At 41.2% G+C, this 16,480-nt stretch overlaps 1 protein-coding gene across 1 annotated transcript; it reads left to right on the top strand.

Annotated features, from left to right (window-relative positions):
• The first annotated feature begins 209 nt into the window (after positions 1 to 209).
• LOC141800066 (suppressor of tumorigenicity 14 protein homolog) lies at positions 210 to 14,597 on the top strand. Its single transcript, XM_074682528.1, has 19 exons — positions 210 to 671; positions 5,817 to 5,979; positions 6,087 to 6,217; positions 6,304 to 6,374; positions 6,456 to 6,649; positions 8,413 to 8,448; positions 8,757 to 8,985; positions 9,077 to 9,213; positions 9,465 to 9,562; positions 9,650 to 9,750; positions 9,836 to 9,969; positions 10,051 to 10,155; positions 10,236 to 10,343; positions 10,436 to 10,552; positions 10,640 to 10,765; positions 10,843 to 11,026; positions 11,104 to 11,375; positions 13,255 to 13,391; positions 13,504 to 14,597. Exons 1-19 carry the CDS (start codon positions 630 to 632, stop codon positions 13,663 to 13,665), a joined length of 2,547 nt encoding a protein of 848 aa, XP_074538629.1. The 5' UTR covers positions 210 to 629; the 3' UTR covers positions 13,666 to 14,597.
• Positions 14,598 to 16,480: the final 1,883 nt, after the last annotated feature.

The following is a 16,480-nucleotide window of genomic DNA, read 5'->3' as shown; positions in this document are numbered from 1 at the left end:
AGAAAAATACCGTATTTACAGCAGTTTTACATGTTTTTATTTTTTTTATTTAAATTATTGTTTGAATAAACGATAAAAATTTGTGAAATGTTAAAATTCAGACAATTTTCAAATGATCTTTATTTATTTATTTTAATTTTTTCACTTAAACTGACGTGAATGACGTAATAGGACCTGCAATCTGTGAAGGTGAGACTCGGTAACAGCTGTCCAGGTTTTGGTCGCGCAGAGGATCATGGGAGATCAGGTAAAACCTGCCTGCGGGCTCTTTCATCTCTTCTGTCGCCAGTTTCCTCGTCCCGGTCGCCAAACCTCCGTCTCCTCACAGGAACCGAGTCCCGGTCGAATCCAGCGGTCTGAACGGGTCCGAACCGGCACGAGACGCGACCCGGTACCTCCTCCTGAGCTCACCGGGACCCGAACCACCCACAGACTCATTAAGACGCTGATTTTCTGCTTATCTGAGGACACAGACACCTGTCGCTGCTCACCTGACGTCGCCATGTCAGAGGGACGGTGACGGCGGCAGAGCGCGAGACCCTCAGGTAAAGCAGCGCGCGAGACAAAAAGAGACCGAGAGAGGTGAAGACGGGATCAGAAAGAGGATTTTAAAGGGGACTAGACTCGACATGGACTTCCTGGACTCAGGACAGAAGTTCAGCCCGAGACAGGTGAGTCCGCTGTGACGTCACAGGCTGTACAGGTTTGTCATTGTCGCCTGAAAATGAAAAAAAAAGGGATTTAAGAGCAGGAACAGGAACTTCACCAGGTTCTGTTTTTTAAAGGTGATCAGCTCCAGCTCCACCTGTGCTGGTTTAACTGCAGACTGGACTGGGTTTAATGGTTTAAATGGTTTCTGTGATCCTCATCTGGTCTCTGGTGGATTACACTGAAACTGATGACTCAGATGTCAGATACCAAACACGCTCTCACAGAAATCACTCAGGTTTTACATTAAATTCACTAATTTTAACGTTAATTATATGATTTTCTCAGAGGCTTGATCTCTGGATTCATCTCTGGATTCATCTCTGGATTAATTTCTGGATGAATCACTCCTCAGATTATTTTAAAAACTCAAGAAACAACGTTTATGTGACTGATATGAGTCTGCTTCTAATGTCTGTTTATTTAATTAATGGCAGTAAATTCATATCAGTGACATGAGCTGGTGAAACTTTTAGTCCGAGGATTATTTGAAACCAAACATCGGGTCAGGCTGGAAAACACGACCTAAATCTAAAAAAAATCTGTGAGTAGATCAAATTTATCATTTTCTGGGAGTTTAACAGCAAACATTTGGTTTCATTATTGATTTAAAGCGTCAGAATCTGAGTCCACATTCAGCCCACAGTGAAACTCATTAATGTTGGACAGAAAAACTACAGACGCAAAACACATCAGTGTTGTTTTATAAACTAAAAAGTTTCCTCTTATAACATTTTGCTTTTCACGTTGTATAAAGAAACCTTCAGGTTGAACAGAGCAGGTCTGGTGAGAACTTTAAATGGACTATTGTAGTCTATATAGCTAGAAGTATCAGGTTAAAGTCTGAAAATAATTTGCTGAACTTTGAAAAACACTGTTCACAACAAAAAATGGTTTTGCTATCACATTTTTTTTTTTTTTTAACAAATCAAAACGATATTGTCACATTCTTATAACAGATATAATCACGTAAAAATCTGGAACTTTTCAGAATGTAGATGTATAAGTGATCATAGAATAGAATAGAATAGAATAGAATAGAATAGAATAGAATAGAATAGGATAGAATAGAATAGAACTACTTTATTGATCCCAGACTGGGAAATTGTGGTGTTATTTTAGAGTCTGTAGAACAATAAAAATATACATAAGCATTTAAAATATAAAAAAGAGGATTGTAAGAAATAGACACACCAAGATTTAAATTATCAAACAAACTGGTTTTAAAATGAGAAATTTAACAACATTAACTCAAACATGTAGCTGCTGAAGTTAAGAGGTGATATTTGTAGAATAAAATAAAATAAGTGGTGACAGAGGGAAACATGTAATAATGGTAAAGAGGCAGAGCAGTCCGCCACTGTTTTAAACTTTAATGATGAAAAATCCAATGAATTAAATAATTATAAAATAATAAAATAAGAATAAATAATTAAATATAATGATGATTATGTTGTAAAGTGAACAGTTTCACAGTGGAAAAGGGTAAACAGAATGTTTTTATAAAAAAGAAAAATATTACGCTTTAATTTCATTATAACAAATTTTCAAAACAAGAAAGTTTTTGTGTTATTCTGTGACACTGATATGTTTAGTTTTCGTGGCGTGGCTGCCGTTTGCTTATTCCAGTGGTAGAAAGAAAATCAACGTATCAAAATGTCAGGATTTTTAGCTTAACAATTATCAAATAGGATTTTTCTTATTTTTTTTTTTTTCTCCAAATTGAAATGCTTTATTTTAGTTTTTGTTTATAAGCTGGGTTGGGAAAAAGTTCAGATGTTAGATCACCTAAATAAATTTTAAAAAACTGACTCACATGTGATGTTCATTTTTTAGGATAATATGGCCTGATTTAGTTTACTAATCTGGAGTTTAAAAAAAACAACAACATAAAAATCTAAAATTTCAGGGAATCGCAACTTGAATCAAATTAGCACCCCAAAAATCATAAAAGAAAAAAGCGTATCACTCCAGCTCATGGTCTTATGGATAAAAAAATCAGATTCTCGCTGTGTGATGTGTTCTTCTGCATTTTAACATAAATTTAAAAATAAACAAAAAAGAAAAAGTCAGAAAAAACAACAAACTGAGGTTAATTTATCCAAAGCTAAACATGGATCACAGAGTCTGTGGGTTAACACTTGTAGAGTGAGGCTAAAGCTAGCAGAGCTAGCTTAACCAGCCTTCAGCCCTCCTTGTTGGTTTTTCATTTCTTTGTCAAACTGACAGATAACACCTGTGACTGTTTACATCCAGGTAGTAGAGATTCAGAGCATTCTGGTAGAAGGCATTCACCAAAGCTGCAGCTCCAGCTAGTGGAAGGAGGATGAAAAACACATCACATGACATAAGTGACTGAATTATAAGATTATAATAACTTGTTACATCAGCATGGGGCCTCTTTCAGATGCTAAAAAGCTAAAATGACAATGTTTAAACATGTAGTCGAGGAAATGTGAAAATCAATAATGGAGTCGTACTTAAGGGTGCCCCCAACTTTTATTTTGAAAATCAGGCCTAGGAGCAAAATTGATAAAGAACACATACAGCGTGTTGCTGCCTAAGTTTTGGGTTTTCGAGGGCTCTTTAGCTTGTGTTTTTGGCTTTTCAACACGTCTTTTTCCACATAGAGCTACAAGGGGGACACGACTGGCTCCTTCTCCTCCCCCCTCGGTGCACGCCACTGCTCAGGAGTTAATAAAAAGTAAAATCAAGGTTAAAAAAAAAAAAAAAAAAAACAGGTTTGGAATTTGAATTGATTGGGACATTAGCTTAGCTTAAAGAGTGGTAACAGGAGGAACTGTTAGCCTTGTTAGCCTCTGTGCGTCAGAGGAGAAGTCTCTCAGCAGCAGAAAGTAAAAGCTGTTATTGTTGGACTCGGAGTGTTTGTTCGGGACCGGCTGGAGGTTATCGTCAGTCCCAGCGTCAGGGTGTGTTCAGACTCTAAACGCTGGAGCTGCAGGACGTGACACGCTAACACGCTGTGAAAAACCAGCACAGACATTCCTGTTCAGCAACACCCTGTGTCAGTTTGACAGGTTTACACACACACACACACACACACACACACACACACACACACACACTTTCACACAGAGCGCGCTCACATGTATCTGTCATCTTTGACAGCACAAAGTTCAGCCCCAGTTTGTCAAAGACGAGAACAAATTAGGATAAAAGACTCAACAACCATAAAACAAGTTATGACCAAATTTGAACATGTTTCATCTTCACAGTCACAGAGAAAACTTAACATTAAGTAACGATGCACAGTGAAAACTAAACAATGAATTAAACGTCCCACAGAGGGTATTGATGATTAAAGACACTGACACTAAATAAAATCCTGTGTTAACATTTAGTTGAACTAAATCTTCATCCCATCTGTCAATAAAGCCTGCCACCGCTCTACTTCACCTCCTACAACATCAACAGCCCACCAACTTTCCATGCACCTGTGGCTAACCTCAAGTTTTACAGCCCTGGGAAGATAACTACATCTACAAAAAGACTCATCTGGAAGAAAATACTGATTTTAATTCTGTGTGGATGGATTCATTTCACTGACAACGTGTCAGATTAATAAACATGATAAACATGTGGCGAACAAGAAAAAAATATATAATTTGAGCAGCGTTAGAAATGTATTTTGATATATTTAAGTATTTTTTTTATTTATTTATTTATTTTTTAGGCCTTTTTAAAACTTCAACCTTGTGTGATATTCCGGCAAATTTTGTAACATTTAATTTTTTTTTTTTTTTTTGTAACTTTTTGAAGTTGAAAAAATTTTTTGAAGTTGCTGCACTTTTTTTTTTACATTTCATCAAAAATAAATAAATAAATCAATAAATAATAATGATAAAATAAATAATTTTGCAAATTTTTGATATTTTTTTGCAAATTTTTGAAGTGTCTTTTTTAATTTATGAAATTTCAAGGATTTTTTTTAAATTTTTGATTTTTTTTTTTTTTAAATATCAAGCAATATCAATACCAATTTTTATAATTTCATTTTTTAAGAAAATTTTGGCAATTATTTTATTTTATTTAAAAATATTAAGTTCCTGTGTTTTTTTTTATTTCAAAAATTTATGAATTTTTTTTTTTACTATATTTTTAAACACCTTTTTTTTAATATGTGTAAATTTATTCAAAATGAAAAAATAAGATATCACTTGTGAAGTTTTATAAATTCAAAAATCTTCCGTTAGATAATTATTCACTAGATTTTGACTATGTTTAAATTTGTTTTGCTTTTGTTGTCTTCACTATGAAGATAAAGTAGATTTTGTGGCTCCTGAATAACTTTAATCCATTTGCTCCTATGAAAGTAAAGGTTGAAGACCCCTGCTCTATGTGGTCTATCTCTATGTGTGAGTGTAGTTCAGTCAGTTCAGTCTGGATCAGTCGCTTTGTCACGTTTGTTTCCAGTAAACAGAAGTTGTGGTTCTGAGGCTGTTGGAGCTTCATAAAAATATTCAGAAAATAAACAGAAAGTTGGTTTAAAGTTCACCTGACAGGTTTCTACCTCCCTAAGGCCTGTAGAGAAAGTTTTTCAACTTCTGTTGAAGCAAAGTCGAGTTTGAGACGCATCAATTTATGCCTGAAGATTCTTAAAAAAACTTTTTCTGGAGCTTTAAGGTCAGTTGGATTTTAGAGAGGAACTCATTCTGGTTTGGTTTGCTTGTTTTGATACTCGGCAGGTTGATCTGAAATTGTTTCATTACTCAGCTTCTCCAGTAGAGGGCGCTCTGACTCTTTATCTGGAAAGTCTGAAAGCAAAAGACCATGTGTCAAAGTCCCAAATTAGCTCACAGCTTTCTCTCAAGAAGTCCTGAACTGGACCAGATCCTTTAAAGATCGACGCAGGTCTTGGTCAGGGGAAAAAAAAAACTGATTACTGATTGATTGTAATAATTTATTATTTTTTAAAATAATTTTTCCCTCAATAAACAGGTACAGATATGTACATGAGAAGAATTGTAAGACTAATAAAAATAAATGAAAATAAATGTGAAACTGATCAGAGCAGTGTAGTTCACTAACCACTTTAAGAGATCCTGAGACCTGTCAAAGGTAAACCTGACCATGTTGTCCCCCTCCAGGACCAGGACTGGGACGCTAACCTCCAGTTCCTCCCGGCGTCGGACTCCAAACACCTGGAGAAGAAGCCGGGTCGCAGGAGGAAGCTGTGGATCGGCGTGGGGCTGCTGCTGGCGGCGGTGGCGTTGGCTCTGCTGACCGGGCTGCTGGTGTGGCACTACCACTGTGAGCCCCTTTGAATAACCTTTATTTAAACCCAAAGAGACGACAGGCCAACTGATTCTCCTCCTCCTCCTCCTCCTCCTCCTCCTCCTCCTCCTCCTCCTCCTCAGTGCGGAGCGACGTCCGGGTGAAGAAGGTTTACATCGGCGCCATGGGGATCAGTAACCAGCCCTTCCTGGAGTCCTACGAAGACCCCGACAGTCCCCAGTTTGGAAAACTGGCCTCTTTAGTCAAACAGCAGGTGAGCTCACCCAAAGCATCATGGGAGATGACTCAGGTAGTGCTTGTTGAGTTTGGCTTTGTTTAAGAGTCTTCTTGGTCTTTCAGCTCAAACTGATCTACTCCAAGAACTCGGTCCTGTCCAGAGCCTTCAGGGGCTCCTCGGTCCAGGCCTTCAGGTACGTCAGACGTTTCCTTTCTGGACTTTCGGCCAAAGCTCGCCGTCCTGATGTAACTTCCTCTCCCGTCTGTGTTTGCAGCGAGGCGGACGGCGCCAAGGACAGCCTGGTGGCGTATTACCAGTCAGAGTTTGACGTCCACATCTCCCAGCAGGCCTCACTGGATGAGGCCGTTCAGTCTCTGGAGCCGCCGTCAGGGGGTCAGTCGGGTCCACAGGGACGCCTGCTGCTGAAACCCACCGACGCTCTGGACGTCAACAACGTGATGTCACGAGGTTCGCCTTCACATTAACCACAAAACAAATCACTTCAGATTGGAAGCAAAGTGTGGAAGCTGCAGGCCGGGGAGGGGGGGATGAATTTAGTCTGAGAGGTGTCAGGTGACAGTTCACAGTCTGAGGAGTATCAACCAATCAGGAGCAAGCTTGCAGAACAGTCTGAATAGACCAGCTCAGAGTTTAAAAACAGTGATTTTGTTTGAGTGCACACGTTGTGTCAACAGGAGGGCTGCAGGATGCTGTGGTTGGTCATGTGACGTGACAGTGTTAACCACTAAGAAACACATTTTAAACTCAAACAAAACCAATTTGATGGATGGTTAATAAATCAGGTTCATTAGGAATCAGTGAGGGGATGTAAAACATTGCCCAACTGAAAAAATTGCAGGCTTAAGTTCCCTTATTGGGATCAAAAACATGTGCTGATAACCCCATAAGTGGTAAAATGTGCTTTATTGCCCTCTTTGGAGATGAATATCTACGTAAGTGCCCATTCAAAACCAAACTTGCGCAAAAGAGTCAGCTTTGGCAATAAACTTGCACAAAAGTACCCGCTTTGAAAAAAAATCTCGAGCAAAAGAGCCCACTTTGGACCAAACTTGTGCAAAAGTTCCACTTAGTAACCAAACTTGCGCAAAAGTGCCCACTTTGGAACCAAACTTGCGAGAAAAGTGCCCACTTTGAAAATAAATTTGCGCAAAAGTGCCCGCTTTGGAAATAAACTTGCGCTAAAGTGCCCACTTTGGAAATAAACCTGTGCAAAAGTGCCTGCTTTAAAAATAAACTTGAGCAAAAGTGCCCACTTTGGACCAAATTGCGCAAAAGTGCCCACTTTGGAACCAAACTTGGGCAAAAGTGCCCACTTTGGAACCAAACTTGGGCAAAAGTGCCTTACTTTGGAACCAAACTTGCGCATAGTGCCCGCTTTGAAAATAAACTTGCGCTAAAGTGCCCACTTTGGAAATAAACCTGTGCAAAAGTGCCTGCTTTAAAAATAAACTTGAGCAAAAGTGCCCACTTTGGACCAAACTTGTGCAAAAGTTCCCTATTAGGAACCAAACTTGTGCAAAATTGTCCGCTTTTGAAATAAACTTGAGCAAAAGTGCCCACTTTGGAACCAAACTTGGGCAAAAGTGCCTTACTTTGGAACCAAACTTGCGCAAAGTGCCTGCTTTGAAAATAAACTTGTGCTTAAGTGCCAACTTTGAAAATAAATTTGTGCAAAAGTGCCCGCTTTGGAAATAAACCTGTGCAAAAGTGCCTGCTTTAAAAATAAACTTGAGCAAAAGTGCCCACTTTGGACCAAACTTGTGCAAAAGTTCCCACTTTGGAACCAAACTTGCGCAAAAGTGCCCACTTCAGCTATTTACTTGTGCAAAAGTGTCCGCTTTGGGACCAAACTTGTGCAAAAGTGCCTGCTTTGGAAATAAACTTGCACTAAACTGCTTACATAGCAACCAAACATATGCTAATGTGCCCTCTAAGGAGCCAAACTTACGCTAAAGATCCGCTCTCTTTGGAGTTAAAACATGCGCAAAAGTGCCCTTCCCTAGATTTCTGGCATTAATTGCTTTGTAGTTTTCTGGCAGTGTTCTCAGAAAGTTTTGCTGTGTCTCTTGTTTATGTTCATCCTGTGGATCTGGTCGTGCTGCATTCCCTTTAATATTAAAATCCCCACACACAGGAAGCCAGTTTATATCCTTTAGTTTCTTTTTCATTTACTCTGAATTAAGTTTTCTCTCTGTTTCTTTCTTGCACAGCTTTGGATCCTCGCATGACAAGAAAAACTCTGTTTGGTGAGAATTTATCAAGTTTTCTTTTCTGAAACCTTCTAAAGTCATTTTTGAATAACTTTCTTGAGGTAACGTTGATAAAACTGACTCTGTTCCTGTTAAAGGTTAGAAAATGTAAAGTGTTTTGTCAGCCTCGCATGGAAACAACGTTTTTTTTCGTGTTGCTGTGATCGTGAATAGTTTTCCTCTCAGATGAGGAGGTAAATGTTTTCTGACAAGCTCACTTTGAACTCAGAGTCCTTTTTTCATCTTAGAGTCGTCTGAAACTTCTCCACCTATTGAAAAACTGAATCTTTTTTCTTTTTTTGCAGCTAAAAAAGTCTTCAACCTCCACGTCAAAGACTCAGGTACGGTCCAGTCTCCGGGGTTCCCGGACTCCTCGTACCCTCCGAACGTCTACCTGCAGTGGAGGCTGAGAGCCGACCCGGATCACCGAGTCAAGCTGGACTTCCACACTCTGATCCTGGAGGACGACTGTCGGGAAGACTTCATCCAGATCTACGACTCGCTGGCCCCCATCGAGAGCCGAGTCCTGACAGAGTGAGACACGAGCCGCCGCTTTAAACCCCTTCAGTCTGTTTTCGTTTCCACCTGGACCTTTTATAACATCTTTATGTTTCCTCGTCCTCAGACAGTGCGGGTACCCCCATGAGTCTCTGTCCTTCCTGTCCTCTGGGAGCGTCATGCTGCTCACCCTGGTCACCAGCGAGGACAAGAACTTCCCCGGATTCAGAGCCAACTTCTCCCAGATCCCTCTGACTGAACAAAGTACGACTTCAGATCCAGTTTTATCCAAGTATCGTTTCATGGCAAAAACTGTGTTCAACCCCAACGCTGTACGTCAGATTAACCTGAGAGTGACGACAGAAGACTCAGGCGACATTGAGATAAAATAAGGGAAATTTCTGGAGTAAAGTCAGGAAGAAAATTTGGGGAAAGTGTTTAGAGTCTTTATTTGATGTGTTGATGAAGACGTTTGTGCTTCATCTCCCTGTAAACATCTCTCTCTCTGTGCTCAGAGTGTGGAGGGACGCTGACCGCAGACCGAGGATCCTTCTCTTCGCCTTTCTTCCCCTCCAACTATCCTCCAAAGACCACCTGTGAGTGGAAGATCCAGGTGAGCCCTCGTCAACACCAGATATACTCTCCCTCAGGTGTCAAAAGCATCCGGTCTCACGAGTTTTCTATCCTCTGTCTCTTTCAGGCGCCAAAGGAAAAGTTCCTGAAGGTTCAGTTCAACAAGTTCTTCCTTGGAAACCACAGCGACCAGTGTCGGAAGGATTACGTCGAGGTCAACGGCAAAAGGTGAGACGTCAGAGGTTGAACCAAGCGTAGGGTTTGGGGAATTGTTCTCTTCATTCGTTGTTAAGTCTTTGCGTCTCCGTCGTAGACTTTGTGGCTCTCAGCCCAAAAACAACGTCATCACCAGCCGGAGCAACGAGATGACCGTCAAGTTTAGGTCTGACTCCACGTTCGTCGACCAGGGCTTCGTGGCGGAGTACGAAGCTTTCGTCCCAACAAACCGTAAGACCTCTTAAGCCCCCCATCAGTTTCTGGAACCGCCCCCTTTCTTCTGGACTCTAACTGTGTGATGTTCTTGCTCAGCTTGTCCCGGAAGGTTCCAGTGCTCCAACAACCTGTGCCTGAACAAGACCCTGCAGTGCGACGGCTGGAACGACTGTGGAGACAGCAGCGACGAGGACGGCTGCGGTGAGTCCGGACTCATGAATCGTAGATCTAAGTGACTCACAAGGAGACGGACTAACATGTGTCTTCCTGTCTCTGATCAGTCTGCGAGGCGTCTCAGATGAAGTGTAAGAACAGTCGCTGTAAGCCAAAGTTCTGGGAATGCGACGGGTTCGACGACTGCGGCGACAACAGTGACGAGGAAAACTGTGGTAAGATCTCTAGATCAGAAGACTAACCGCTTCAGGACAGTTCAGGTTCTCTGTGTTTGCTAAGACCCCCCTGCATCTCCTTGTCTTCGTAGTGAAGTGTAAACCAGGTGAGTTTGTCTGCAGAAACATGCGCTGCATCCCCGAGAAGCTTCAGTGCAACGGGAAAGACGACTGCTCCGACGGATCGGATGAGGCTAAATGTGAGAAAGGTGAGTCACGATACTGTTCCCTCCGTTAGACGCTTCAAACTGTGTCAGGAGGTCTGTGTGTTCTGATTCTGGTCTCTGGTGGTCCAGCTCTGGTCCTGCAGCAGTGCTCAGAGTTCACGTTTCGCTGTAAGAACGGACGCTGCATCAGCAAACTGAACCCAGAGTGTGACGGGGAGGCGGACTGCGAGGACGGATCGGACGAGAACGACTGCCGTAAGTTTGACATGTTTACATTCGCTAACGATGCTAAAAGCTTGTCTGATTTTGCTAACATTAATGTTGTTTTGCAGATTGCGGGACGCGGCCGTACCGCAGCTCTCGGATCGTAGGGGGACAGGCGTCCCGGGAGGGCGAGTGGCCCTGGCAGGTCAGCCTCCAGATCAAGGGCACAGGTCACGTGTGCGGAGCATCGGTTCTGAGTAACCGCTGGCTGCTGACGGCGGCTCACTGCGTGCAGGACAGCGGACCAAACAAGTAGGAGGAGCTTAACGGACCACTGAGTGACATGATGGCGGAGCTTCTTGTTTACCCTCGACCTCGTCTTTCTGCAGGTACTCTGACGCCAGCCAATGGGAGGCCTTGCTGGGTCTCCATGTTCAGGGTCAGATCAGCGAGTGGACGGTGAGGAGGAACATACGGAGGATCATCGCTCACGCAGACTACAACGCCTTCACCTACAACAACGACATCGCCCTGATGGAGCTGGACGCCAACGTCACCCTGAACCAGAACATCTGGCCCATCTGTCTGCCCTCGCCAACGTACGACTTCCCAGCAGGCCAGGAGGCGTGGATCACCGGCTGGGGCGCCACCAGGGAGGGAGGTGGGTAAACGCTGAGTGAGCAGTGACAGTGAGATGGATTAACGCTGACTAAAACTGAAGATGATAAAGGTCGGGGACGTCATTTATGGCAAGGTTGGACCAGCACATGAAAGTCAGAATAAAGTTCAGTCAGAATTCAGACTTTGTTCAAATCAGCGTTCTGACAGTGATCTTCAAATTCTGTCTTTCTCCAAATTTAGTTTCTTAGAACAAAATCTAAATCATTGTGTCTAAGTTCCCGTGAGGAGGTTCTGATCTTGAAAAAAGTTTCTCTTCTAGTTACAAACCTGATCCTGATCCACACTTTAAAATGAGATTATCAGCACTAATATAATTCATTCCAAAATGCTACTTCTCAGCTTCCTGATTGATTTAAAGCACATCAAAGTCTCTCTGACAGCACCACACAGGCTGAGAAAAAACATATTCATTTTGTGGTTAATGTGAAACATGAGCTAAAGGCTAAATCAGTAGCTTTGGGCTAAAAACCCAAGCCAAAGGCAGACTGAAGTCTAATAAACAAGATAAAGCCTAAACATGGGCTGAAGGTTAAAATGCAAGCTTGAGGCTAACATAAGCTGAAGGGCGAGCTTAAGGCTAATAAACAAGCTAAAGGCCAAAACATGAGCCAAAAGCCTAAACTTGAGGTTAAAGCTTTAACATGAGCTCAAGGCTAAAACACAAGATAAAGGCTGATAAACAAGCTCAAGTTTAAACAAGAGCTAAAGGCTAATCAACAAGCTATTGTCCAAATGGGAGCTAAAGCTAAAACACGAGCTAAAGGCTTATGAACAACAATCTTAAGCCTAAAACATGAACTAAAGGCTAATAAACAAGTCAAAGGCGAGATAAAAAACTAAAAAAAAAAGGTTGTTAGGCTAAACTACTGGTTTAAGGTTAAAAAAATAAGTTAAAGGCTAAAGCATTGGCCCAAGGCCAAAACACAGGCTTAAGTCTAAAACATAAGCTAAAGGCTAAAACATGAGCCAAAAGCCTAAACTTGAGCTTAAAGCTTTAACATGAGCTCAAGGCTAAAACACAGGCTTAAGGCCAGCTGAAGGGTAAAACACAAGCTAAAGGTTAATAAAAAAAGTTAAGGTCTAAAACTGAGCTAAAAGCTTATTGACAAGTCAAAAGGCGAGCTAAAAAGCAAAAAAAAAAAAAAAGGAAAAAAAAAAAAAAAACAAGCTGAAAGGCTAAACTACTAGCTTAAGGTTAGAAATAAGTAAAAGGCTCACACACAAGCTAAAGACTATAACATAGGCCTAAGGCCAAAACACAGGCTTATGCCTAAAACATGAGCTAAAGGCTAATTAACAAACTTAATGCTAATAATCCAGCTAAAGTCTTAAACATGAGCTAAAGGCTAGTAAACAAACTTAAGACTAAAACAGAAGCTAAATGCCAACAAACAAGCTTAAATCCAAAACATGAGCTTAAGGCTAATAAACAAGCCAAAGGCAAGCTTAAAACTTAAAAATTAGTTGAAAGGCTTAACTACCAGTTTAATGTAAAAGTTAAGTTAAAGGCTTAAGGCAAATTCAGGGGCTAAAGGCTAAAACCCAGGCTAATGTGTTTGTGCTAATGTTGTCTCCAACCCACAGTCAGCAGTTATTCTGCAGTGGTCTGTTCAAACTTAAGAGTCTATCAATAAAATGAAGAGCCAGGTTACGTTAGCTCTGCTTGGTGAGGTTGGAGTTGGTAGATGAGCTCTGGTAAAAACTAAAATGAGAAGATGAATAGACGTTTTTTTCTTCTTTGATTAATCCGAGCAGAATTTACTGTTTTTAAACCTCTTTGTTCAGTTTGAAGTAACAGAGGTCTTAGTTTCGTTGTTAATAGCCGTAACTCTGGAGGGTGTGGTCTCTGTGTCTGTCAGGCCTCGCTGCGACCATCCTGCAGAAAGCCGAGGTTCGTATCATCAACAGCACCGTCTGTAAGAGTCTGATGAACGACCAGGTGACCGACAGGATGCTGTGTGCCGGAGTCCTGAAAGGGGGCGTCGACGCCTGTCAGGTGACACACATAACAACCAATCAGACGCTTTGATGAAGCATTGTTCTTTCGAATGGCGAAACTTAATGAGATCAAAGTAAACGAGTTGTCTGTCTTCCTCTAACTCGCACAGGGCGACTCTGGAGGGCCGCTGTCCGTCACCGGGCCCAGTGGGCGGGTCTTCCTGGCTGGCGTGGTGAGCTGGGGCGACGGCTGCGCTCGGAGGAAAAAACCAGGCGTCTACGCCAAAGTCACCAAATACAGGAGCTGGATCAAGGAGGGGAGCGGGGTGTAGCAGAGACAGTCCGGTCTCTGGATTACACCAACTGGGATTATTGATAATCTCAGCAGGAACATTTTTACAGTTTTTAAAGACTGTGGATCTGTGCGCCATTCAAACGATTTTCAAACTTTTTCTGAAATATTTTAAGAGAAAAAAACTATGAACACTTTTTGAAGGTGGGGAAATTCATGAGTGCCCACAAACCGTGGATGAACTTTCCGACCGGAGCTCCTCAGGGAACCGTTCTCGGTCCTCTAAGTTTTTACTCCAAACGTGCCAAACACCAGAGCTCTCTGAAACTTTCTTTTCAAGACTCATTTAAGAAGCTCTTTGGTGTTTTCACTTCATGGACCTTTCAGAGCAAACTGATCAAAAGTTAAAATCACATTTTTCAGATATGAAATATCAGGTTAGAGTTCGGTGTTCGATCATATTCTGTATTTAATCCTGTGTTAGAGTAGAAAAGAGTCTTCCTGTGGTTGAAGGATTTATTTGCAGAAACACGTTTGTGTTTTTTTTCTCTGGTGTAAACTTCTCTTCCTCAGCGCCCCCTTGTGGTGGCTGTTTCTGTTACATTTCTTTTTATTTTTGAGTCGAACTCTTTGTGGTGACGTTTTCTGCTGAGTGTATTTATTTGTTGCACAGTGTGTGTGTGTGTGTGTGTGTGTGTGTTGTACGTCTGTCTTTGTTTTATCCTTCCTATCCAGGATTTATAACTGAATGAAAATGACGCTGTGCTGCTGAGTGAAAGGATGAACCGTGAAATGTTTTTATTTTTGTAGCTTTGCTGTAGATCAGTTTTGTAGAATGAACTCTGTCGACCTAAGGTGAAGGAAATCAGGAATTAGCCAAAAAAAAGTTTTATAATAATATCACTAAATGAAATGATTCACTTTCAGCTCATAGCTTCATAAATCACACCCATTAAATAATATAATAATAATACTCAAACCAAGTCTTCAGTTCTGTTTCTTTGAAAGAAAACCACCCGGTGTAAAAACGGTAAACTTTTATGTATTTTAATATCCGCTACATATAACATGAAAGGCAGTGTCTGAAATTATAAAAACATTTACAGTGGGTAAAATAAGTATTGAACACGTCAACATTTTTCTCCATTTATTTCCAAAGATGCAATTCAAACCAAATTTCTCCCAGACATTGGTATTAACTCAAATAATCCACACATGAAAAGAAATCACAACGTCCAGGTCCATAAATAATGATTATGGTGAATTAAGTACGATAACACAGGAAAAAAGTATTGAACACACCATGGAAAGGCTGAATACTTTGGACAGGAAATGTACCATACCACCTGAAATCTGTCAGTAATTATTACTTGATCTTTCAATTAGTGCAAACCAACATCAGCTGGGCTAGAGCAAATTGATGGTCCTATAAAAAAGGTGTTTTTTTCACCAAGCAGTTAAATAGCACACACCTCATGATGGGTAAAGGCAAAGAGCTCTCTGAAGACATTCACAACCTGATTGTTGCTCAGCATCAGAATGGAACTGGTTACAGACTTATATCAAAGCACCTGAATATTCCAGTCAGCACCGTTGGGGCCATTATTCACAAATGGAAGAAGCACCACCTTACCATCAACAGGCCACGCACAGGAGCTCCTTGAAGATTTCTGATCAGGGAGTCAGAAAGATAGTCAGAAGAGTACTCAACCAGCCAAGGATCACCCTGAAAGTGCTCCAGAAAGACTTGGAGGCAGCAGGTATAATTGTTACAGAGAAAACAATAGGCGATGCCTCCCACCGCCATGGCCTCTATGGACGCTCAGCCCGCAAGACTCCATTCCTCAAGAAAAGGCATGTTGAAGCTGGTTTAAAGTTTGCTAAACAGCATCTTGACAAGCCTGTAGAATACTGGGAGAATGTTGTCTGGTCAGATGAGACCAAAACTGAACTTTTGGGCTGTCATACTACAGACCATGTTTGGAGGAGAAATGGCTCTGCACATCAGCCAAAAAACACTACACCAACAGTGAAGTTTGGAGGTGGAAGCATCATGGCATGGGGTTGTTTCTCATCTCATGGTGTTGGCAAACCTCCACCAAGCATATTGTGATTGTGACCCAACACTTTAATCCGACTTTAATGTTAAAGTACCTTTCAGCAGACTGTCTGCTACAATTTCGCAATAATTTGTTTCCTGACAGTGTTGAAAATTATGATGACCCAGTTCATACTTCATATTGTGGATCTTAGTATCCAGAACATTTTCAGGATCTGGATCGTACTTTTACACCTGTCAGAAATTATGGTGACCTTGTCTTGTTTTGTTTTGCAAAGCAACCCGACCATTTATGGTGGAGTTATATACACATATGGTGAAAACAGCCCTATCTCACAAAAAGGTCCTGGATCCAAACAGTGATCTAGATCACCTCCATAATTTGATCTCTTCTTCCTTATCCCATTTTGAACATTTATTGAAGATTTCATCAAGATCCATATGTTGCTTTTTGAGTTATGTTGTTCACAGGCTGCTCACAGATTTTTTTTTTTTTAACTTAATCTGAGCCAAACTCACCTGACAAGTCTAGAAAAGCGTCTTAGTTCAAGATATTAAGAGAGAAAACTTTGGTTAGGGTTGTGCTAAAACAACTTTATCTTTCTTCTTTCAGATCATTGGCATGTCAGTGCTCGGCCTGGTCATGATTATTCGAGTTATCCTGACGCCGTGCGTTGAAATCTACCTTTCTCTGGTCGCGGATGCTGAGGAGTGGGTGGATTATCAGGAAGTTTTTAACAACATCATTGGTAAGGTAAGGTCACAGCTGAATGTTTGTCATCAAATCGTCCCAAAC

This window comes from Halichoeres trimaculatus, unplaced genomic scaffold (assembly GCF_033239565.1).
Source record: "Halichoeres trimaculatus isolate MK-OKI-2021-1 unplaced genomic scaffold, fHalTri1.1 fHalTri1_scaffold_11, whole genome shotgun sequence".
In the NCBI taxonomy this organism is placed as follows: Eukaryota; Metazoa; Chordata; class Actinopteri; order Labriformes; family Labridae; genus Halichoeres; species Halichoeres trimaculatus.
Note: the sequence above shows the minus strand (reverse complement) of the source record. Positions and strands in the feature narration are given on the sequence as shown.